The 23913-nt window shown below is 44.3% G+C and overlaps 1 protein-coding gene across 4 annotated transcripts in view; it reads right to left on the bottom strand.

Moving 5' to 3' along the window:
* The window catches only part of SMOC1 (SPARC related modular calcium binding 1), a 206513-nt gene that overhangs the window by 75747 nt on the left and 106853 nt on the right, over positions 1-23913 (bottom strand). For all 4 annotated transcript variants that reach the window (XM_090033239.1, XM_090033241.1, XM_090033243.1 and 1 more), the window contains exons 4-5: positions 17170-17269; positions 15375-15422 (exon numbers count right to left, since the gene is read on the bottom strand). In XM_090033239.1, the coding sequence (XP_089889365.1) occupies positions 15375-15422; positions 17170-17269 (148 nt within the window). The remainder of the gene's footprint in view (positions 1-15374; positions 15423-17169; positions 17270-23913) is intronic.

The following is a 23913-nucleotide window of genomic DNA, read 5'->3' as shown; positions in this document are numbered from 1 at the left end:
CAAGGAGCTCCTACAGGCAGCCGCGGCAGCATTGGTAGCAGGCTAAGAAGGGAGTTTGAGCAGGCAGCTGTGGCGGTGTCTCTGGTGACAGGAGCCACTAGCAGCTTCAGCAGTGCTTTTCACAGGGGGCATACTGCCAATCTCAGGGGGTTCACGTGCACCCCCTATGTGTTGCCAGTGAACTTGCCTGCTGCATGTTGAGGTAGTTGCCAGTCTCAAGCCAGGATAAGGGAAGGATTTAACATAAAGCTAATCATTTAGCCTCATGAAATATGCACTAGTAATAGGGTGAAGTTACACATTGCATTCAGACCACAATGGGCACATCCATATGTGCAGGCACGTGCGCTTGCAGCAGCTCAAAGAGCAGTGGCACAAATTTGTGCAGGAGATTTGTACCTCAGCACAAGTGCCTGAACATGCATTTTGGTGTGGGACAAATTGTGCCACTTGGGGCAAACAGACCCTGTCCAGCTCCTCCCAGATTTGTAGCCAGGGGGAGCTGAAGGCTGAGGCTAGCAACTGTGCTGGCCCCAGCAGCATGATAAGCTGCCCTGGTGAGCAGCTCAGGGCTACTTGCTATCAGGAGCTTCTGAGGCCTGGCCAGTTGGTATCTGGGGACACTAGCCCCTTATGCCAGCTGGACTGCTGCAGCACCCCAGACCTAGAGTGGCCTCTGCACCCTCTAGCCACTGCAGCAGCCTGGCAGCAGGGGCTGCTGCCTGGCTGTGACCTGCTGCACACTTCTGACAGCATCCATCCCCTGAAGCAGCGTGCTGGGGTAGCAGGGGCACCATAGATACGCTCTGGCCAGATGTCAAAGCATTTATCTGGAGGACAGCCTCTGGCTGCCTCAGGGCATGCACAAGGAGCATGCCCTACACTGTTTTTTTTCCACATGTTTTTTAATACTGGGATTTCCCAGTATCAACTTTAGAGCCTGCATTGCAAATATGCAGTGCAGGGAACATTTTTTCATCCTTAGTGTGCCTCTTGTGGCATCCCAAAAACTGGTTTGAGACACCTCATCAAGCATGTGCGCAATCATCTGGATGTGCCCAGTAAAGGCATTTCAAATGCAAGCGTTCATGTGTTAAAGCTCATTAACTCATGCTAAATACACTCTGAGTATCTTATTTACACCACTTGAGGCAAGGGTTAACGTTGGCCTGTGCTACTTAACCTGTGTTAGGGTAAATTCAGTTTGCTCCACAGAGATAAAATGAGTAATTTGTAGTCCTTCTGCATCCCAGGATGCATCGCTCCAGGCCCCCTCCTCCCCACAAAAACAAGGATAGAGTCCAGGTGTCCTAGCTTCTAGCCACCCCCTGCTCACCAGCCTTTCAGTGGCAAGTCAGAGCTGCACAGGCAAGAAGCAGTATTAATCCTTAATGTGCAACTGCTCACAATATGTTTTAACTTTAACATCACTTAACATTTCACAGATTTACTACAGTCTAATTGTAGCGTGCAACTTTACCCATAAAAACAGGATTAGGCAACTACTCTGAGAAACAGGACTAGAAGAGATCAGTTCTGCCCTTTACCAAGGCTCACAGAAAAAGGAAGACAGATTGGTCAACATCCAAAGGAGGTGCCAAGTTGGGTTACCAATCTAACAAGGCCAGAACAGATTAAACACCAACCTAGCTCTGTGTATGTCAAGGGAGGAAATAAACCACATCAGTATGAAATTGGAATATCACCAACTAACTCTACCGACCAAAGGAAGGTTATTTTTAATTTTGTTTCCTTAATACTGTCTAGTGCTAATTACTTACAATGAAAGGACTACAGTTACCATACGAAGATTTCATTGGTTTGGCTAAGAGAGAAAGTGGCCTAAGAGTAGATCTCTGACTTAAAGTATTCCCCCAAATTAACGTTTGAGAGCCACTATCTTGGAAGACATCACATATAGAAGCAGAACTATTGCCCTCCGGTCCCTCAATAATTCTGACTCAACCAAGTAAGATCCTCAGAACTCCATAATGATCATTCTCAAATAGATGAGAGCAATACACATTTCAAGCGAGTAGCCCCAGACACAGCAGTGATTCTAACTAATGATGACCAAGATTCCCTATTACCATCCAATATTTGTTTGAGGGTAAATCTAGATCCTAACTGACAACTCTCTACATATCTATGGGTAGTATTAGGTCACCAACCATGCTGACAGAACCAAAGACCAAGGATCCTATGGCCATGTAGACAACTGTCCTCTAATGTGGGTAAGATGCTGTAGGGAATGTTGTCATCACTGCTGGTTGTGCTACCCTCTGGTCATTAAAGCTGTTGACCCAGCACTCCCCCCGCCCAAACCTACTAAAGACTAAATTTCACTAGATAAGAGAATTAAGACAATGGTAAGGAAAGGCAATCAATAATAAAAGCAAAGGGATTTTTTTTGGGGGGGAGAGTGGTAAAAACATTTGTTAGATAATACAGTAGACACAGAAAAGAATGGAGGAGGGGCTAGTCCTATATTTATGCAACAGGGTTGTACAAGACAGCACATCAATACCAGTTCTCGCCCCAACGTTTGGTAAAGAACAGTCTACAGAAGGAAGCCCGGGCTATTGTCCTCTAGAAAATTATGAAAATCCTGCCTCCAGTAAAGTCATGTGTCAATATGGATGAAAGGGTCCATCTGTATTTCAGCAAACCTCAGTGTTAAAGTGTAAACTTGGTGAGGAAGAGTACAGGCAACAGAACAGCACTGTGCACATGCCAGGTAAGCCCTACAATCCCTTCTCAGCAGGAATCACAGCAAGCACTTTTTGCTAGGGATGTCATTTTTCCCAGAACAGAAACACCTCTGCAGTGCTAGCATAATTTAAACTGTGAAATGAGTGATGAGGTCTAGAAACTGGCACTAGCTAATGTTCTCTCCAAGTACACAAGGCAATGAGAAATTCTAAAAATAGAGGGTGGCAAAGGGGAAGAGAAGGATTCACTCTTTATAGGTCCCCGCTTAGCAGGAAGATACTTTATCGTATCCTGTAAATACTGATCCCTCAAAACCACGATAGGGTAAATTTTAATGAGAAACCCTAACTTTCTGGCAGCTCCTCCTCCTTCCAGCCCATCTTGTCCAACTCCGCACTGCACCAAATCTAGAGCACAGCTTCATACATTTTCAGTGGCAGCCTCACTGATCATGATGGCAATAGCAATAGCAGTTGCTACCATGCTGCTGGATTGATATCTCTCAGACAAAGATCCAGTCTATATTGCCACAAGAAAACACGTTCTGTAAGCCCTTTGTGACCCCTTCTCAAGCGTTGCACAAAATCTGCGCTGAACAGCACCTTTATATCTCAAAGTTGCAAGAGACTTGACCTTCGTGGCTACAGAAGGAAGCACTGGTTTAAAACAAGGGGGGATTTGATTTTGCAAAAAGAAAGCGTTTTCTACAGCACTGCTTTTAATTTGTTTGAGCTGAGCTGGAAAACAAAGCTGAACTGAGTCCTGAATGTTCAAAGTTTCATATAAGCTTTCCCTGCTAGTAAGGATCAGGTCTGTAATCAGTTTTTGAACTTATTTACTGATTTCTTCTGATATAAAAGAGGGCTATTAAAAAAAAAAAAAAGTGACCACCCCTTTCTCCTATAGCCACACACACTGAGCTCCTCTGCTTCTAGCTCTGGTATCTTCAAGGTAAAAAGTTCTATAAATTCCCTCATCTTCATGGAACAGGAACCAGAAGTGGGGGTAGGGCTGGCAGCGAGTTTCCTAGATCAATGGCCATTTGAAATTCAGGCATATGGCTGCTGAAGCTCTACAGCTGCATGTGTTAATTACCACACGTGTCTCCTGTAAAGCAGTCTGTTAAACACAAAAAGAAAACAGAAAAGGAAAAGCCATTCCAAAGGATTAAGTAAATAGTCTAAATTTTTGACCCTGCTCCCCCCAACACATGCACATGTGTAAGAACACAGGCTCCCTTCCCTAATTTCCCTGACACCTGCATGGTCAGGAAGCAGGACACCCCTTTACATCTTCAGCCATGTGCACTGAACCCAGGCAAAAAAAACCCAAAACCCAAAAACCATCTCTCAAAGTGTACTTTCACCCCACCACCCTCTCCTCTTCCCCCTCCCTTTGCTGTTTCTCCTTTAGAGGACTAATTCCTGGCTGACAACCAGAGTAGTCTTGGGCTTACAATACGCCTTTTCATTTCCTTGGAGGCAAAGAGAATGGATACCTCGCTGGCTACGTCTGTATCGCATGTGTGCAAATGAGGGGAACGAAGGGTAGGGGAAGCTGGCTACATTTGCCCCCTCCCATATTTTGCAGGGGATCACAAAGGGCAGAACTCAGAGCTGATGGGATTAAGAACAACTCCACAGATGTCAAATGGAGTCATACCACCTACCCCCATGTCTGCATCTAGCCTGAAAATTTTCAATACTTGATTATGGAATTATAAAAAGCAGTTTTTGCATAAGGCTGTTGTGGGGGAGGTTTCACAGAAGTTTAGGGCTGGAAGGGACCTTGTAAGATCATCAGGTCCAGCCCCCCTGCTGTTGGCAGGAAAGACCGCTGGAGTCAAATAACCCCAGCAAGGTGTGTGTTCAGTCGCCTTCTGAACGTCTCCAGGGTAGATGCCTGCACCACCCCTGCTGGGAGTGTATTCTGGAGTCTGGTCACATGAACCAGGAAGAAGTTTTTCTTTATATTCAGTCTGAAACCTCCTTCTAGGACTTCATGACCACTGCTCCTGGTTTTCCCCTGGGGCACTTTGGTGAATAACTGTTCACTTATGCTCTCCCCTGATATATTTGTAAGCTGCCACCAAATCCCTGCAACGTCTTCTCTTTTCTAGGCTGAACAGTCCCATATCTGTTAGCCTTTCCTCGTATGGCTTCCTTTTCAGGCCTCTAATCATATGACTCAGACTCTCTCAAGCTTCTCCACATCCTTCTTGAAGTGTGGCACCCAGAACTGGATGCTGTGCTCCAGCTACAGTCTCACCAATGCCGAGTACAGTGGGAGAATAACTTCCTCAGTTTTGCTTGAGACGTATCAGTTGATGCATGCCAGCGTATTGTTTGCTCTGCTAATGGTAGCATCACACCCGTGGCTCATATTCATTTTATGAACAAGGGTTGCTTGTTTGGGGCGGGGGGGGCGTTGTGTGGGGAGGGAAGGGGGTGATGACAGCGAATAGAAATTTGCAAGGAAATCAGTCCAGGACCTCCAAAGGATCTAGCATGTTGCAAAAAGGAACCTGTACTTGCAAAACATGCATGGCTCATGGGAGGTTCAAAGCATTTCTGCTATTGTAACAGCACTCCTTAATTTCTATCTGAGAGATTACGAGAGAGGGAGAAGATAGTTCCATCTGATCAGTGATCACAAATTGCCTACTATGCCTAAAGCACCATTTTGAAACCAGGCCAGGTCAGTAATTCTCAAGAGCCAGCATCATCTAACAGCTTTTGGGTGACTTCTATGTCATACAAAGGCCCAATAAGGATCAGGGCCGTGCTCTGTTAGAGACTATACCACTCAAGAGCAGACATGGACCTGTTCCTGAGGAACTTAATCTAGCAGACAACTGCCTTCATCAGCCATCTGCATTGATCTACTCACACCTGTTGGCAGAAGAGGCAAATGTGCATGCAGCAGGAAAAGCTTTCATTCCCCTACTCTATCCATTTTAAGGATCCTTTAATCCCTGTTGCTGTCATCTCAGCAACTTCCACAAGAATTATACATTTGCCTCCAGCTTCCCTATGCTCAAGTTGACAGACTGCAGCTCCATCACAATTCTGAAATTCTGTATGCCTAACCCCAGTGAGGCCAAGTCACTGAGATGAGGGACACCACAGGGGTATGAGGTTGTGGGTGTAAGTGTGAACTATTTTGTTCTTGTAAGTAGTCATGTGCATGCCTTAAGTGTTTGGTATCAGACACTGAAGTGTAGCTGTTTGAAAAGTAACCTCTAAAAATGGCAATGTATTACCAGTTTCAAAAGTTAAATTAGTTACTCTTGTTATTAGGACTAAAGATGCTGAAAGCTAAAAAAGATCTTCAATGACTCTTACGCAAATCCCTTGCCTTCCAGAGCTATAAAGAGCAGAAATGCAATCAATTCGCCAGGAATGAGGTTTTTCACTTGGTTTTGGCACCTGTTACCAATTCTAGTTATGCATGTTACACTAAACAATCATTGGATGAAATGCATAAAAAATAATTAGGAGTATGATCCAGAAATCAGAAACCTCCCTCCCAGATCAATGTTCTACATATCAGGACAGGACCACACTCTTTGTTGTGTCCCCCATCTGGCTCCATGACTTCTTCCCTCTTGGCTGCCTATGGACCCTCTTCAAAGGAGAATGGAAGGTGCTCTTGAACCTGAAGGCTTTGCTTTCTCTGGGGCCATTCCTGATTACATTCCATTAACATCACAGGATCTACACCCTAGGTTAGGGAATTACCAACACCAATGCTGGACTTCCTTTGCAAAGAGAAACAAAACCAACCAAAAAAATCTAGAGCATTACACTAAAGGTAAGCGTGTGTTCTCTTCCAGGTTGGCGGACCTCCTCCAGCGGGCTTTAAACTAGGCTCGTTGGGGGAAGGGGAAGATGAGGGCGGAGGAAACATCAGACTGCCAGACCAAACAGCACCCACAACTACAGCCCAGCCCAGACCAACGAGCAAAGCGAATAAACAGGTAAGAGAGAGGGGCCAGGGTAACGCTGGGACTAGGGGGACACACACCCACAGGAGGCCTCAAATGCCTCTACACAAACACTCGTAGTATGGGCAACAAGCAGGAGGAACTCACCCTCCTGCTGGCTGACACCAGCCCGGACATAGTAGGGATTACGGAAACGTGGTGGGACGAAACGCATGATTGGGCGGTCAATGTCAAGGGCTATAGGCTGTACAGGAGGGACAGGATAGGAAAGAGAGGTGGGGGCGTGGCGCTCTATATTAAGGAGGAATACACATCCTCGTTAATTAGCAAGGAGTCAGGGGAGGGGCACTCTGAAGTGCTTTGGGTTAGAGTACAAGGCAGTCGAGGGGAAAGAGACTTAACGGTGGGAGTTTACTACAGACCTCCTAACCAGGGAGAAGAGCTTGACCGGGAATTCTTGGGTCAGCTCACAGACGTAGTGAAGGCTAAGGATGTAGTAGTCATGGGGGACCTGAACTTCCCGGACATCTGCTGGGAAGAGCAGTCAGCCAGGTCTGAACACTCACGTAGGTTCTTGGCCAGAGTGCAGGACGTCCATCTAACCCAGGAGGTGCACAGCCCCACCAGGGGGGATGCCTTGTTGGACCTATTGCTGGCCATGGATGATGACGTGGTGAGGGGGCTGCAGGTGCTCGACCACCTGGGCGACAGCGATCATCGCCTGCTGGAATTCACCATCCAGTGCAAGGTGGCAAAGGCATGCAGTAAGGCAGCGAACCTAGATTTTAGGAGGGCAGACTTCAACAAGCTAAGGAGGATAGTTGGAGAAGCGCTGAGGTCCCGGAGGGGAGAGGAGCCAGGTGTCCAAAGCCCAAAGGAAGGTAATCCCAACAAGGATCAAAGGGAGCAGGAGAGCACACAAACCTCCGTGGCTCACCAAAAGCATCCGGGAATGTCTCCTTGCTAAAAAGGATGCTTACACCCAATGGAAAGAAGGGGTCATCACCAGGGAGGACTATTCTGTAGTTGCTCGGGGATGTACGGGGGTAGTTAGGAAGGCCAAGGCAGAGATGGAACTGGGACTAGCTTCCCAGATTAAGGACAATAAGAAGCACTTTTTTAAATATGTAGGGGGTAAAAAGAAGGTCCCGGGTAATGTGGGGCCCTTGCAGGATGCCATGGGAAACTTGGTCGTCACACCAGACGGCAAAGCTAACATGCTTAACGGATTTCTTTGCCTCTGTCTTCCTAAGTAGGGACCAGAACAGCCACCTCCCTGCTGGGCCCCCCTCGGGTCCCGGGGGAGGCACACCTGGGCCATGGGTTAGCGAGGATTTAGTTAGGGATCTCCTGGAGGGGTTGGACGTATTCAAGTCAGCCAGCCCGGATGATCTCCACCCTAGAGTTCTAAAGGAACTGGCCGAGGTCATTGCAAGTCCCCTGGCACAACTTTACGAGCACTTGTGGTGCTCTGGTGAGGTACCAGAGGACTGGAAGAGGGCCAACGTGGTCCCCATCTTCAAAAAAGGTAGGAAGGAGGACCTACCTATAGGAAACTATAGGCCGGTTAGTCTTACCTCGATCCTAGGCAAGCTGCTCGAGAAAATTATGCTGGCACACATCCAGGAGGGGTTTCTAGAGTCGGAAGGGACCTAAGTAGATCATCTAGTCCGACCCCCTGCCATGGCAGGAAAGAGTACTGGGGTCAAACGACCCCAGCAAGGTGTTCATCTAACCTCCTCTTAAAAACCCCCAGGGTAGGAGCCAGCACCACATCCCTTGGAAGTTGGTTCCAGGCCCTAGCCGCCCTGACCGTGAAGTAGCGCCTCCTGATGTCTAACCTAAACCTACCCTCTGCCAGCTTGTGACTGTTATTCCTGGTCACTCCTGGCAGTGCTCGGGGGAACAGTGACTCCCCCAATGCCTGCTGATCCCCTCTGACTAGTTTATAATGATCTAAACATCTCTAAAATAATTTTCAGAACAGAAGAGTGCCAACTTGCAGTGATCTATGCTTAGATTCTCATTGAGAGGCAAGGATTTCTTAGGATGTTATTTTTTATTGGACCAACTGTCTACTTGGGATAGAGTTAGACAATCTTTCAAACACAAGACCTTCTTCATCTTCAGTGAAAGTCATACCCTTCTAATCCTTTTCTTCACTTAATTCACTTTTTTGGTGCCAGTTCTAAGCAGGCAGTTGGAGGGAGGGGTTTTATGGAGATCAACAATGAAAGGACCTGCATATGTTTACTTTACCGTCTCCTAACCGATCTGCTTTCTAAAGACTGCCTGAGGAGTAGGGACGATACTGCTCATTGCTCTGACATGTGAAAGCTGGAGCTCTGAGCCCCGATAGCCCCGACATTCCACAGAAGTAAAAGAGGAGTTGTGTTTTGTTTTACGAGTTTGCTCGTTTTGTTTTAAACCTGTGGCACAGTTTCTGGCTGGCTGGAAAAGAGCGTTCTGCATTCTTCAGGCAGGGAAGAAATCCAACCACGTCAGCTGCAAGGGTGCATTTCAACTGTTCCTCAGAACATGAACACTTCAGCATAGGACTGGATGCAGCATCTACCATTCTATACTAAAAGCAAAGTAATTAAAAGTACGGAGCAGCTGCAGTAAATTGGTACAAGTTCCTAATGGCAAAGGGCTAGCAATCTGAAGCAAAGTCTTCCTCCAAAAATTAGAGCACAAAGCACACATAAGAAAGAACAAATGGCACCAGAGAGCAATATTCAAGCAAAAAAGATGGGGTCTTCACTGGAAGGATCTTGTGAAAACTCTCTTCTACCTCTATCTGAGGAAGTGGTACTATGGGTCACAAGAATACCAGCTTTTAGGTAAGATGCATTGGGACCCATCCCCATTTTTATTTAGAAAAAAAGACTTTCTAGAGTCCAACACCTGCGCCTAAACAAGAAGGAGCAACTCAATACAAATGCAGAATTCAGCTGGTTGCACAGGTACAAAACTTGCCATGCTGGTGGCAGAAGACTCGTTCCCCCTTTCCCTGTGAGGGGGAGAAAGCTTGTGACCGTCCCTCCAGACTCAAATCTCCAGACATGTAGGCCAGGAAAGAGGAGGAGCAGGACTTCTCCAGCTCCTGCCTTCCAACCACAGGCACTTGCTAAGGCTATCATGGCAGTATATACCAGGTCTTCATAATACCTTGGAAGTCGTGAGGACAGACTAGCCCCGAGCAGTTGTGGGGGTTTCTTTGTACAGAGTCACATTCAAAACTAGACTTCTGGACAGTATCTGAAGGGTAGTGGTTAGTCTGCTCTGCCACATGAATCCTAGAATAGACTCAATGCTAGTCCTCGAATAGCCTGGTAATGCCTGCTGCAGAAAAAGTTGAAGAGACTAGGAATACAACCCAGCATTGCAGAACAGGGCTCAGGAAGAAAAAAAAAAAGGATAATCCCATGGGAAGTGCAAGCAATTTTTCAACAAGCTTCAATGTGTGGCAAAAAGTGACTGTGCCCAGACTGAATTGGCACTGCTGCCCATTGTACCAGGAGGCCTGCAACTGTAGACCTGAACCAGGTTGAGAAAACCCCATGGTCAAACTGCAGTGTTGTAGCACAGCGTATCTGAGGTTAGAAACATTTCTTTGGTATTCTCCTCATCTCAAAAGTGAGAGCAACATGAGACTGAAAGGGCTAGATTTGCTGAAGAGGCAGTACCACCCATATTCTGTCTTGCAGCATGCTTTTGAGAAAACAGATATAAACTGGCAGGTACATGAACACAGAACAGGCTAATTTCTTGTTCTTGAACTAAGGTATCCCCAGTAAAGGGTGAAGAACCTTAGAGATACAGCCAACCATTTCTTTGTGACAGGCAAACAGAAGAACAGATTTCCAGCAATGGATTTTCCAGCAACTGTTGCTAATGGGGGAAGAAAAAAATGAAGTCCTTGCACAGCAAGGGTTCAGAGGATTCCCTCAGTCTGGGAGACAGCACCCTCTCATGCCTGGAGCTCAACACAAAAGGACGTATAGAGAGAAAATAATTTTATTTCCAGCTCCCCAGTTCTGTCACTGACTTGCTGTGCAGCTGTAGGGAGTCACTTAATGTCTGCACCTCAGGCTATTAGTTCTGCTGATACTATTCTACTTACCTAGCTCAAAGCTTTAATGGATTAATGACTAAAGTACTTGGAGACCTTTAGATGAAAGAGTTACAGAAAGTGTAGAATATTGCAGTCATTTATTCACTGATGGGGTTCTACTATTTAATGGGTAAAACTTTAGCAAGCCTGCAGATGGTTAAGAAAAAAAGGAGTTAAGAAAGATTTTATTTCAATATTTGTTTTAGACTCTGCCATATAAAACTGAGTATTTCTGACTGGGGAAGGATCCATGCAGCTAAAACTGTTTCCTTACATGCCCTTTCTGCTAATGAAGATTAGATACTGGAACACACTTATAAGATCTTCTTATCTTGAGCACACTTATAAGATACTTAAGATGTTCTTTTCTGTCTTTGTTATGCATCTGATTCTCCAGGGTAGGGGTCAGGGCATGAACTTCAGTTCTTAGCCAAAACAATAGGCTCCAGCCTTCATATGATAGGGAACTTTATCACTTTGCTTTCTTCATGTCAGGCTTTGCTGTGGTATGAAAAAAGAAAAGTAACAAGACAAAGATTCAAAGAATTCAGTAAAAACTTAATTGGGTCAAAGACACTTGAGTCACTGCCAGATCTTAATGTCAAGCCTAGTCCCTAACTTCAACCTTACCACCCATATTTGCAGCAGCAGAGCAGTGAAACTTCTCCACTCTTCTCAACCAGTTCAATAAAGGTATGTCTCCAGCAGAATCCATACTGCCCATTTTAAGCTGATAGATACCTACAGACTCTTTGAAGGTAACATCCTCCAAGCTCTCCTCCTCCCCCCATGAAAGACAAAGAGTAGTAAAAACAGAAGGATCAGGAGGTGCAGATTGTCTCAGTCAAAACATAAAGACTGTTTGGGCTAGCAGTTCTGGCCAAGGGCACTCCAAACTAACATAACTTCAGTTTCTCCCCTGGAGAAGTCTGCAGCCCTGACATTGCCTTATTTTGGACGGCCAGCATTAGCCGGTAGGGATTAAGATCTATGCAATGTGTTGCAAATAAACTTGTAACATTAAAATCCTCCTGTCTGTGACCCTGAAGAGCTAAAGCAATCTCTATCGGACAGTATTCCTTCTTTACAGGTTCTTTTAACTGTAATAATAAAATAAATAAATAAATCCTGAGCAGTGACTGGCCAGACCAACCCCATTGTACGTGTTAACCACAGAACAGAACCCACCGCTCAGTGATTTAGTCTATATGTGAATTGGCTGGCTACAGCCAAAACTGCAAATCTGAGCATAGGCCATGTCATGGAAACACTGGACTTTCATCCCATCTCATTATGAACAGTTTCCTTCTCTCCAGGCCTGTTGTACATAACAAGAATGAAGCATCTCTTACCAAATACAGAATGATTGCTACTTGCCATCTTAAATGTTTTTAACAAGTTACGACTGGTCAGAATAAGCTACCATCACATCATATGGCTTTTGCTAAAATATGCATGTGAATACAGACCAAAAAAAACTGGCAGAGGTTGTTAAAAACAAGGCAGAGGGAAGGAGGAGTTACTTACTAGCAGTCGTGCTTATCATAGGATCCCAGGAAAGTAGGGCTGGAAGGGACCTCATAAGGGAAGATTATCCTTGACTAAACTCTCCCTGACAACCTGCTCTTGAAAGTTGTCAAGCATGGTGATTCCACAATTTCTCTAGGTACCTGTTCCAATGCTTGACCTCTGTCAGTCAAAAAGTTCCTTCTAATCTCCAGTCTAAATTTTCCCTGCTGCAACTTGACGCCACTGCTCCCAGTCCTGTAGCCCCTAGCCACAGAGAAAATCCCATCTCCATAATAATCACCCTTCAGGTATTGAAAACTGTTCTCAAATCCTCCCTCAGTCTTCTCTTCTCCATGTTAAATAACACTAGTTCTTTCAGCCTTTCCTCATAAGTCTCGTCTCCCAGGCTCCTGATCATTTTGTCACCCTCTGCTGTACTCTTTCCAAAATGTCCACATCCTCCTTGAAGTCTGCGATACAAAACTGGACACAGTACTCCAGGTAAGGGCTCACCAGGGATCACTTCCCTTGATTTGCAAGCAACACTCCTGTTAATGCAATGCAGCATACTGTTGGCTTGATATACCCATCTTCCAACAACTCCACTTTGCAAAAGCTACAAGGAAAACCAATACATGCAGATGAATTTAATCTGTTAAGAACAACTGCACAGGTCTCATTGCCTTTTTCCCCAAACATCCCCAGTCTACTATATAAAAGAGGGAGATGAAGGGCATGGGTTCTCTCTTCATTTCTCCAAAACAGAGGAAATTAGAGTGGTAGTGGCAGACAGCAGAAGAGACTAGAACAACTACAATATTACCACTCCCAAAATACTAGAACTAGGGAGTACCACTGAAATTAGGAGACAAGCTTAAAACCTAGGGGGGGAAGCAAGTGGGGAGACTGCCCTGGGCACCAAAGTGAAGGGGCACCAACAGGCCCTGCCTGGAGCAGTGAGTGGCTCATCTGTGCGGGGCATGGGGACGGGTGGCTCCTGCCACTGTATGTACTCCTGAGTAAGCATGGGGTGGGGCATGTGCCCCACAGATCTGTGCAGGGGGTGAGGGCAGGCTACCGCTGCAGGCTTTGCCCCAAGTGCCAAACTTCATTGCTATGGCACTGTACATATAGATGTCTATACATATGTAGACTATAAGTATTTATATATATGTTAATGCCTTTCTCTCTCCTGTTCACCCACCAGCAGACTGTACATGTTCAGTGCTTCTAATTAAGAATGTATGTGGTCCACTTTTTTCTTATTTAGGCAAAGGCATACCTCTGTAAATGTGTGATTATGTGTTAAACCTGAAGCTCTGTATAACACAAGTATTAATAATATGTTTGGGTGTCTGTTAATACTCTACTTGCAGGTCTGGCCTGTAGTGCAAGCAAATCACGTACCTGCTTGGGGCTTAGCTTTGGTTTAGAACCATAAAAAGCACCATGCTGGATCAGAGCAATGGTCTGTTTAGCCCAGTATTCTGTCTTTGACAGACTGATATCCATCTACAGATCTATATACAGCTCTACACACACATCTATCTATCTGTCTCTAAATATAATATTAAGCATTAAATATTAACTATACACAATATTATAAATAACTATTTAATTATAATATTAAATAAATCCATGTTTGAATATAACTAAAAATAAAAGAGTGATTTTTTTCAAAATGCAGCATCGCTCCTTTTCTCCAAAGACTTAAATAAAAGGTGACTCCTAAGGTAAGTTACCATAATTTTGAGTTGAGGGGGAGTGGGAGGGAAGGCTAATCCAGTCTGACAGCCTTCCATAGAAAAAACTACTCTAACTAGAGTTTAAGGTTATGTCTATGCAACACAATGCTGTACTTTGCAGGAATATTTGGATTAAGCCTGAATGGTTTCAGTTCAGTACCCATGCAGTGCTGCACTGTCTTGTGTAGACCTTCCCTAAGCTGCAAGGCAGGCATTTTCTTGTGATGTGGTACCAGATGTGATTTGTAGAAAAGAAGAAGAAAATTCCCAATTCAGATATTCTAGCAGGGATGTCCAAGGCAACAGCCTTCATTTGCAACAGCAGGAGCAAGGCTGGTAGAGCACTGTTTTCCTACTGCAAGGAGACAAACCAAGACCATGCTGAAAAGAGTGCCTGGGTATATGGTGCAGTTAGAGACAGAAGCCAATTAGTTCTCATACTTACCGCTCCACAGTTATCTTGTCCAAGATGATTTGGCTCGATGCATGTTATAAAGACAAGGAATGTGTATAAACATGAAGAGACAGATGTGATATTTTTAGCACTTAGCACTTCAGTGAGGATGAGCCATACGGAGGGAGCCATACGGGAAGGCAGGAGGGAGCCATACGGGAAGGGAGGAATGGCAAAGAATTCATTTAACTTGTGCTGCAGGAAAGCACTAAAAGGACCTAAGGGTGTGATTTGCAAAAGCATTCAGAAAACAGAAACCTGCTTCCATTGAACTCAGTGAGAGTCCTACCCAATACAGAACATGTGCAGATCCCTCCTCACACCAACCTCCTGCCTCCCCAGCCTTGTGCCCTCATCTTTTTTCTGTAAGTGCAGAGTACAAGCTTCAATAGTAAACTAAGCACATGAAGGTTAATTTTGCTCCTTTGGAACAATCTGCTTTAATATCCTACAGTTCCTGCTACACGTTACATATATTATGCAATTAACTGGTTGATTGCACAATAAATTTAAACCAGCCACACATGCAAAGTAATTATCACATGATAAAAATGACTATCAAGCTATAAAGAGTGTCAACCAGCTACAAAGTCAGTGTTTGAAAATGTGTAATAACTCTATAGCTGTTTTCTATCAAGCTTTAATTTGAACATGTAGCAGGGCCCTATGTTTCAGATGCTGAGGACAAGGTATATACAGTTTACCCCATAAGGGTGGTGCACTGAATTGGATTGTGCTTTATTCCACATGTTTTTGGAGTACATTTGAAAGCCTGTTAAGAGTCTTCCTAGGCCTGTTTGTTGCAATACAAAGCTCTACTCCATCTCAAGAGACCTGGCCAGGCAGCCCTAGTTAAAGAAACATTTTACTAAAGCACAGAACTCTACTCACCTTTCCTTCCTGAATTACCCTGGCCTGAAGGCTTATCAGTTACTGAACCTTAAAAAGAGAACAAAAAGAGAGACACTGTTTAGAGACTGCATAACCACACCATGTCACATCAATACAATTTGAGATCTTAGCTGGCAGGGTTTGTTTTGCCTGGCAACAACTCAATTTAGGATTCAGAGATTCCTCAGTAGCAATCCATGCCATCAAATACTTAAAGGCAACACAAGGAATAGTTAGGCACTACAGATGTCAAATCAGGGTCAGATTAAAACAAGAGATACATAAAGTAGTAGCAGGGCCCAAGGTTTCAAAGAGCCTCAACATTGCAGTGAGCCAGGGAGACTTGAGATCAAATCCTAGAGCAGGAGGAGAGACATGGGGATGGAAAACAATACTAATGACTGCGGGGAGGGAAAGATGTGAGAAAGGTGAGGGAATGTCGATTTGTAAAAGGTAAGGAACACAAGATGATGATGAGGTCGGGGGGGGGAAACAGGGAGAGCTTCACACTAGCAAAGACAGTGAGCAGGGCCTGAGACCTGTATTTAACCAGGAGCGTCATCAACTGTTACCAAGGAACCAGAATCCTGAGGATAAGCTGGCAGATCTCTGACAAGCAATTTCATTTATATCTTCAAATGAAATAGAATATCATGCATTGGTTTCTTCAAATTGCCTTACAAATGAGGCATTACCAAGCCCTTTTATATTAAAAAAATGTAATTAAGACCCATAGCTGTTTTGACAATCCCATTACAAAAAACATGAAAAACAAAACCATGTTCTACTGTTGAACTGGTCCCTTCATATCCAAGAAGGATTCCTTCCCCAAGCCAAGCACCATCAGGGTCTTTTGTAGCACAAGGCTTCCTTATGCTGTGTAAACACTCCACACTATGTTTGTATGCACTGGCTCTTGCGCTACAGTGTTTCCTATAGCTACATTAACTATAGGAAGTCATCCTTGCACTGAAAGAAAGATCAGCATACTATAACTGCTGTCTTTATACTTTCTCTACCCATCTCTCATTTGGACTTATCACTGGAGCTTGGAGCCACTGATCAGCCAGTCTGACCATTTTCAATAAATGTAGCCTGGGCAGGAAGAAGAGCATCTCCTAGAGCAGTGACACATCTGCTTTCCCCCTAGTCCACCAGCGACCACATACATTAGGTTAATTCTGCCAGAAGTCTACAGCTGGTCCAGTTCACCATTGCTTCCAAACTGATGCTCTCCCCACAAAAAAGGGGCTAGATGAAGCTCATCTTACAAATATTTCTAGATGTTGAGGCACACTGCAGTTCTACTGCTTGTGCTCTGTTACAAAGCAGCCATGAAGCTGTCAAGGGCTTTAAAAATTGTCTTGCCCTTCTGTACTAATTCAATAAAGCAGGGGCCAAAACAACTTTAAAATGCATCTAAATAATTTAAACTGAAAGCTTCTACTCAAAAGATATACCACCTGTGGATTCTGGTCTACATACAAGTACAGTTATTTCTGCTTTGTCAGGGCATCATTTCCTTCACTTTAAGAACAATTTTCAATAAATCTTTCAGTGCGCCAGGTGCCCTGTAATCCACAATGAAGATACCACAACCATCATGAGACCAATTAAGAGCCCAAGCTATCTGGCAGGTCAGAGAGCAAACAGCTGGAGTGTGTGCATGGGATAACTGCAATTTTTGTTTCTTAAAGTCACCTGGCAAATATTGAGCTACTGGCACCGGGAACAAAAAACAGCTTCTCCCTTCGATTACTGAATAAAGGCATAATTAAATCCCACCCCACAGTACCTGAACATACAGGAGTTTTGTTCTGTACAGAAGAGCCACTGATGGGTTTGCCATCGGGTGTGACACACCAGCAGTATCCAGTATAGGTATGGCACTGCACCTGTTTGGGAAAAAGGAGAGCCAAATCTCAGACGCTTCAGTTCCCATGGCCCCACCTACCCCATCTCAGCTCTTGTGCGTTACTATTTATCCAGCACCTCAAAGCTGAAAGCTCAGTTTGAAAGCATCATCCTCTCAGCATGGGAGGTCATACATCAGAAAAGCTTTTACAGTGTTGGCAGACACTTCTTTAGACAATGGAAATTGTATTTTGTTAAAGAGATTCATCTCCCCAGCACCAACCAGCCAGTCAGTCATCAGATCATAAGAAAAGACAAGTGACAGAATGTAATGTGAAGACACTTCAGCATTGTTGTATAGTATTGTATTTTGTCTGGTCCCATCCTTTGGTTTATGGGTATTCATAAAATGTGCTATCATCTGTACATAAATGGGTATCACTCCCACCATCTGCCGATTCAAAAAGAGCCTCCTTCCCTGCCTTCTATGTCACCATGCTCAACAACATTCTCTCCATGGCAGATGCTTGAGACTAGTCATCATCACTGCAGTTTTTCCAGCCTTCATCACTGAACAAAAGAGGAGCCTGGCCTCTTTTGGTATTCTCACTTGCAGAAACAGTTCATAGATAAATGAAAAATCATTCATACTGAACCAACAGGTGTGCATTCATATGTAAGCACAGATTTAAAAATATTTAGTGACTGCCTCAGGTGAGCAGTCAAAAAGGCCAGGAGAGTATTCCTAGGAGCCCTCTAGCCCACATAAACAATACACTTCTTACCAGATGTGGGGAAGTTGAAAGCTGAGAGGAATGTAAACTTTTCTAGAGTTTTTGTACAATACTGGGCAGATAGATAAAGCTAAAGACACCTTTGACTTCATTATAGACAAAAGGACAATCCCACCTCTGGCAGCCCTAGAGAGAAGCCCTAGCATTGCAGCCAGTCGCTGTTGTGGTGAAAAGTTTTGGCAGGGCAAGCAGCCAGGGCATATGTGGACTCACAGCCCCTCCTCAGCCTCATCCAACTACAGGCAAAGGTGATGAAGCAGCCCCTACGTCACTGAGGCTATAAAACCTGTCACCAAATGAAGCGGATCAGTTGTGCTGAGATATGTCTCAACACAGCTGCTTTGTTATCTGGTGGCCTGTAGGGACAGGAGTGGCAGGGGCCTGATCCTGCAGGACACAACTCAGGACATCCCTCTGCAAACAGGGAAACCCAGGCAGGTGCTCCCAGGGCCTCAAGGGCCCAGTCCTGTGTGCCTCACAAATTCCTCTGCAGGGGGGGTACCCAGGGCAGTAAAATTGGGCCCTTGGAGTCCCAGGAGCACCTGTCCACAGTAGCTGGAGATCACAGGCAGCTCCAGGCTGCCCACACTCTCCTACCTTAAAACAAACAGACATGCACCTCAAAATATCAGCACCAATGAATACTACTTTGCGTCACGGCCACAGATTCGGGCATTTGTGATACAACAAAGGGCATGGGCATCTGTCTGCTTTCACTTTGTGCCACCATAAAACATTTTTATGGAAGCACAAAGGTGACATCTGTTTGCAGCCTAAGTGCCACTGATTCCCATGGCCACCAGAAATAGGGAATCATAAATTTGGCAGCAGCTGCACTAGGCTCCTGCACCAACACCTCCCCTAACAGCACTATGAGGTTGAGAGGGATGCAGACGCCACAGGTAAGTGACTTCTACCCCCTCCCCTCCATTCTGGCACTGGGAGAAGACAGCAGGCCAGATGACCTACTTCTCCAGGCTATATGCAGCCCACGAGTCATGCATGTTTGACGCACCTAGTTTAAGGAATGCCTGTTAATGTAATACACAAACCTCAACTACAGACTTTAAATGGGGTCTGCATTTGCACAATAGTGCCTCCAGTCCTATAAATGTACCTACAGATGCCCACACCACCATAAAGACGGCTAAAAACTCAACACCGCAGAACTGTACAATGAGATCATCCTTCAAACTTCTGTTTTATTTTTTTAACAAGGGCTCTGTTCATTCTTTTCTCTTTCAAGATAATTTATCCAAAACATTTCCCATTACCAGTCTTCTCCATCCAGGACAGAATACTCATACAGGACCCTGTCACACTTTCTTTTTGGGGGGAGAGGGGTCACTTCAGGCCTAGAGTATTTCTTCCCCTTCACTGACAGCTGGATAAGATTCTACAAGGTAGCCGAGTTTGTTCAGGGACTTAATGACAGACTTTTAAAAGGCTTTGGGTATCACATAAAATGTGATCTAAGAGCAATTATAACACGGTGCAATGTGTTTATCTTGGGTTTTACTGACTTGCAAAGCAATCATTTTGCCTCAAGCCAAATTAACATCTAGTGGCCAAAACCAACAGTAACCACGTGTGCACATATATTCCTCAAGTCATTGTGCTATTTGTGCACTTTCACTTTTATTCCTTCCCAATATATCATGGAATGAACTACAGACTATTCAAATGCACCATAAATATAGTGAGCTATTCATCAGTTTGCTGTGTTTCTTATGAGCCCATCTAATTAGTGGCATATTCAAAGCAATGTAAAATGTGATTTGGCAAAGTAAAAGGAATTTGCTTATTTTTCATTGCATTTTATGTTTATTTTGGTATATTTGCATGTGTATGAAGTTACAATACAGCATGCTTGCTGTCAGGAGAACCAACTGTAAAATTCATGCTCAAGGATTAGAAGAATTACCAAGATTGGACTTCTTATTCCTGTTGGGGAAGGCTGCTATCTATACACAAAGGTATTTTTCTTTCATGACTGTGTTGCACAGCTATTTTAAATTGGGCCTTATGCCCCACAGTACTGACATGTGATTCGTTCAGCTAGAAAGGGTTAGCAGCAAGTATTCACCTGTCATGATAAGTATTTGCCTCAAGGACACACACTGCAATTGTTGTATAACACATTTCTAGTCTTATTAAGGAGAAATATATGTACAGTACGTATATACTTTCTATTCTCAGAAGCCTAGTGCTTTGTAATCACCTATAATGCCAGTATTTATTTTTACAGGAGATCCATGTCATTTGTGTTGCATTGTATTCTTTTAGCTAAAGTTTAGAAAAATATCAAAGTACAAATTGTATTATTATTCACACAGCCCTATCTATAAAAGATAAGCAATTTGATACATCTGGGATGGGAGATTTTAACCATGAGCACCTCAGTGAGATGAGTCTTTTTCAAATGAGACCCAATAAAACCTTCATAACACTAGAAAGTCATGTAGCATGTCACATTCATTACAGAGAAACTATTGAGTTTGATATTCTTATTATTAAATTGATTCTATTTTCATTAACACTTCAACTGCCCTGTAAAATCAAGCAGTTTGTTATGAGCAGGTTCACATCACGAAATTAGGGCCTAATTCAAAACTCTTTGACCTCAATAAGCTTTGGATCAGACCCTAGGAGAGCCCAAGAGAAACCATTTATGAGCACTTTTGTTAGATACCCTGTGCTAAATAGAAATCATCATTTTGTGCACCACATGAAAAAAAGGTATAACAGATAGTCTAATCCCAATGAAGTATGGCATTTATGGAGTTTCCTGAAGTCAGCTTTTCCCCAGTAGAGACAGATGAGGGTTAGTGTCTACAAGGCTACCACATTCAGGTCTCTAAAATTCTTGGGAACTTTTTTTTAGGGTTCTCCCACCCCTCCCTCCATCTTCTCTGACCCCTCCCCACACACTTTTTCCAATTTAGATGTTTATCCTTATTTAAAATTCAGCCTTCAGCTAAGCCTTCAACTCATATTCAGCCTTAACAGTCCCTCAGTCTGCTCAATGGCAAATCACGCAACGGAATACATTTATAGTCAGAAAAATCCACACCTGCATAAAAACCTTTTTACTGCATAGATCTCCTTTTGGAATTTTAGAATCTTATTTGGATTTTTATCAAAGTTTAAATGCTAAGTCATATTATCTGGTTTTACTTATGATAACGTATGTGTTGGTCTCCTCTTTTGCTCACATTAACCTTGCAAAGCAATTGTTGTAGGGAGAGGGAAGGGTTCTCAAAATGGAAGCAAAAGTATTAGCCAAGTTCCAACTTCATGGTGATATGAGAGCAGGAAGGTACATCCCAATTTTAAGAACCCAAAGCAAGTTTGCCTAGCTGATAACTGAACATTGTTAATAACAACCTATGCATATGTACTATGGAATCATCAAGAAACAAGGATGTGGATATTTAAAAAAAGCAAGAAAAATCATTTTTCAATAGTCTACTATTCTGACCAAGTTATCTTCAAGTGAAGTCTGCAGCTACCTGAACTAGTGATTAGGCAGGAAAACGGGATATGCCATCTTGATCGTGGCTCATCCGAGAGATGAAAAGCAGGAAAAAGGCAGCCAACAAAAATTTCTCTGTTGCTGGTGCCCAAATTAATTAGAAGTGCTACAGTGGTTCGCTCTATTCCCCCTACCCACATCCCCTACAAACACTTAAAATGTGTGAAATCGAACAGAAGCTAACACTCTAGCCACTGGCCCTGTGAATAAACTCCTGCCCTTGTCAAATTGATTAGAATATGAAAACATTAAAACCATAGTCACTGGCAGGCTTCTCTGCCTCTTAATTCTTGTTGGAGAATGAAGCCATTGTTGAGGTCTCTTCAATACCTCGCTGGAGATGCCAGAATTAGATTCCAAAGCATTCCAAAATGTTTAAAAAAAAAGAAAAAAAAACTGGCTGGATCCATCCCTTTACAATGATGTGACAAAGGAGAATCAAGGGATTATTTTCCACAAGATAAATTGGAAATGGGAAAAGGGGATTTATGTACATGTACACAGACAATGGAAGAGGGTTAAACAGTAATTGTGGGTTCGCTTCAGCCAGTACCTGGGGGATTATGGATAGACGTTTGTTATAAGATGCGCTAGGAGTGCCTGATACGGAGTTGGAACAGTTTAGAGCAGCGTTGCACTAAAACATAAAAACAACAATGTCCAGACTACAGTAACTACTGTTCAGACGGAGTTTGATAACCGATTCATATCCAAGTGATAGATTAGAAATAAAAAAAAACAAACGTTTCCTGGCTTCTTCAATAATACAGGGAGAAGAAAAAACATTCCATCTGCATTCAGGGCAACATTTCCTCAAGAAAAAGAAAACAAATTTCAGTCTTCAGAAGACATTGCAGAAGCAGGAGAATGCACAGTGGAGCTACGCTATCCATGTGTGCGGTGCTCATGTCTTCATGAACATCGGTGACACTCAGTTTTGTTCAGACACAGGTAACAATCATTATTCAGACCACTGTTGCAGTAACAAAATTTAAAGCACAAGGAACCACAGATCTAGGACATGTACAGATGTTCAATTTCTACCAGGAGAACCATTATTCTCCCAGTAGAAACATTATTATCCCAGTAGAAGCCACACATGCATAGACATTCATGCTCTTTCTCCCCAACAAAACAAGGCAGTGGAGGGAGAAAAATAAAAGAAGCTGTCTCTAACCAGGCAGAAATCAGTTCTAAGAGAATGAATATTTGAACACTTTCCCTCAGTTTACCTCCTTCCAGAGACCAGGACAAGTGGAGCTACAGCAAAAGAGTCCTGGGTTATCCTGCTCTGGAGAAGGTGTTGGGGCAGTTGCTCTACACCCCGCTGCAAACCAGGAAGAGAGGAGAGGACCATTCAGCAGTTATTCCCCACTGGCTCGCCACATACCAAGGCCCCCAGTGTAAGAAGTAGACGGGGGGTTTTGCTCCGCTGTTCGCTCTTCTCAGCTCCCAGGCACCCAGAGCCAAGTACAGGGACTGAAGCAGAGCACAGGAATCAGGACCGCCGCCTGCCTGCTGTTCACTCTGGGATTTCTAAAGCAAGAGGCAGGCAAGGGACAATGCCTAGTGCCCGGAGACCCTGGTGTAGCATGCAGGTCATAGGCTTTGCCCCACTGCCTCCACTCAGGCACCAGAAGCCAAGCAGAGGAAGCAGTGGTGCAAGCCTCCTGTGTGAGAAGCATGCCTGGGTCTTTGCCCCACTGCTTCCCTTCCTTCCTGGGAATAGTTTGGGAGAGGACGGAAACAACAGCCACTGCTACCTGCCTCTTCCCCAAATTGGACAGTCCCCTCTGGTTTCCCCTTGCTGTCTGCAACACCTAGCTGGGTGGCAGAGGCAATGAGTTGAAAGCTGGAAGGGCCAGGAAGCAGGTTGGAGAGGCTCTCCCGGGTAGTGGGCAAAGCACCAGCCCACTTTCTACACAGGAGTCCCTGGTGTGTGGAGTAGGTAGAAACTTTGCCACAGGGCTCAGTTTGCTCAGTTCCCAGATCCCAGGAGCCAAGCAGAGGGAGCAACACGCCTCACCGTCCAGTTCTTAGTCCAGAGTCCCCAGGTATGAGAAACAGGCAAGGAACTTTGCCCACTGCCCAAAACCTCCCAGAAAGGAAGGAGTAGAGCAGCCCATGCTTTTGCAGACCAGGATCACCCCATTCTCAGAAAAGCACAAAGGAGCAGAGGAGACGGGGTAGGTACAGACTGCATGTCTATACTGCTGCCTCTCCTGGAATAATTTCTAGTGGTGGAAAATTCTCACTAGAAATGCATGTTTCTCACCTGTACAACAAAAATCTGTAGAACTTCATACAGAAAATTTCTGCTTCAAGCCCATAATTTTCATTTGTACTGAGAAGGCCA

Source organism: Crocodylus siamensis, chromosome 2 (genome assembly GCF_052110815.1).
Source record: "Crocodylus siamensis isolate JL-2025a chromosome 2, ASM5211081v1, whole genome shotgun sequence".
Lineage (NCBI taxonomy): Eukaryota > Metazoa > Chordata > Crocodylia > Crocodylidae > Crocodylus > Crocodylus siamensis.
This window is presented reverse-complemented; position numbering and strand designations above follow the sequence as displayed.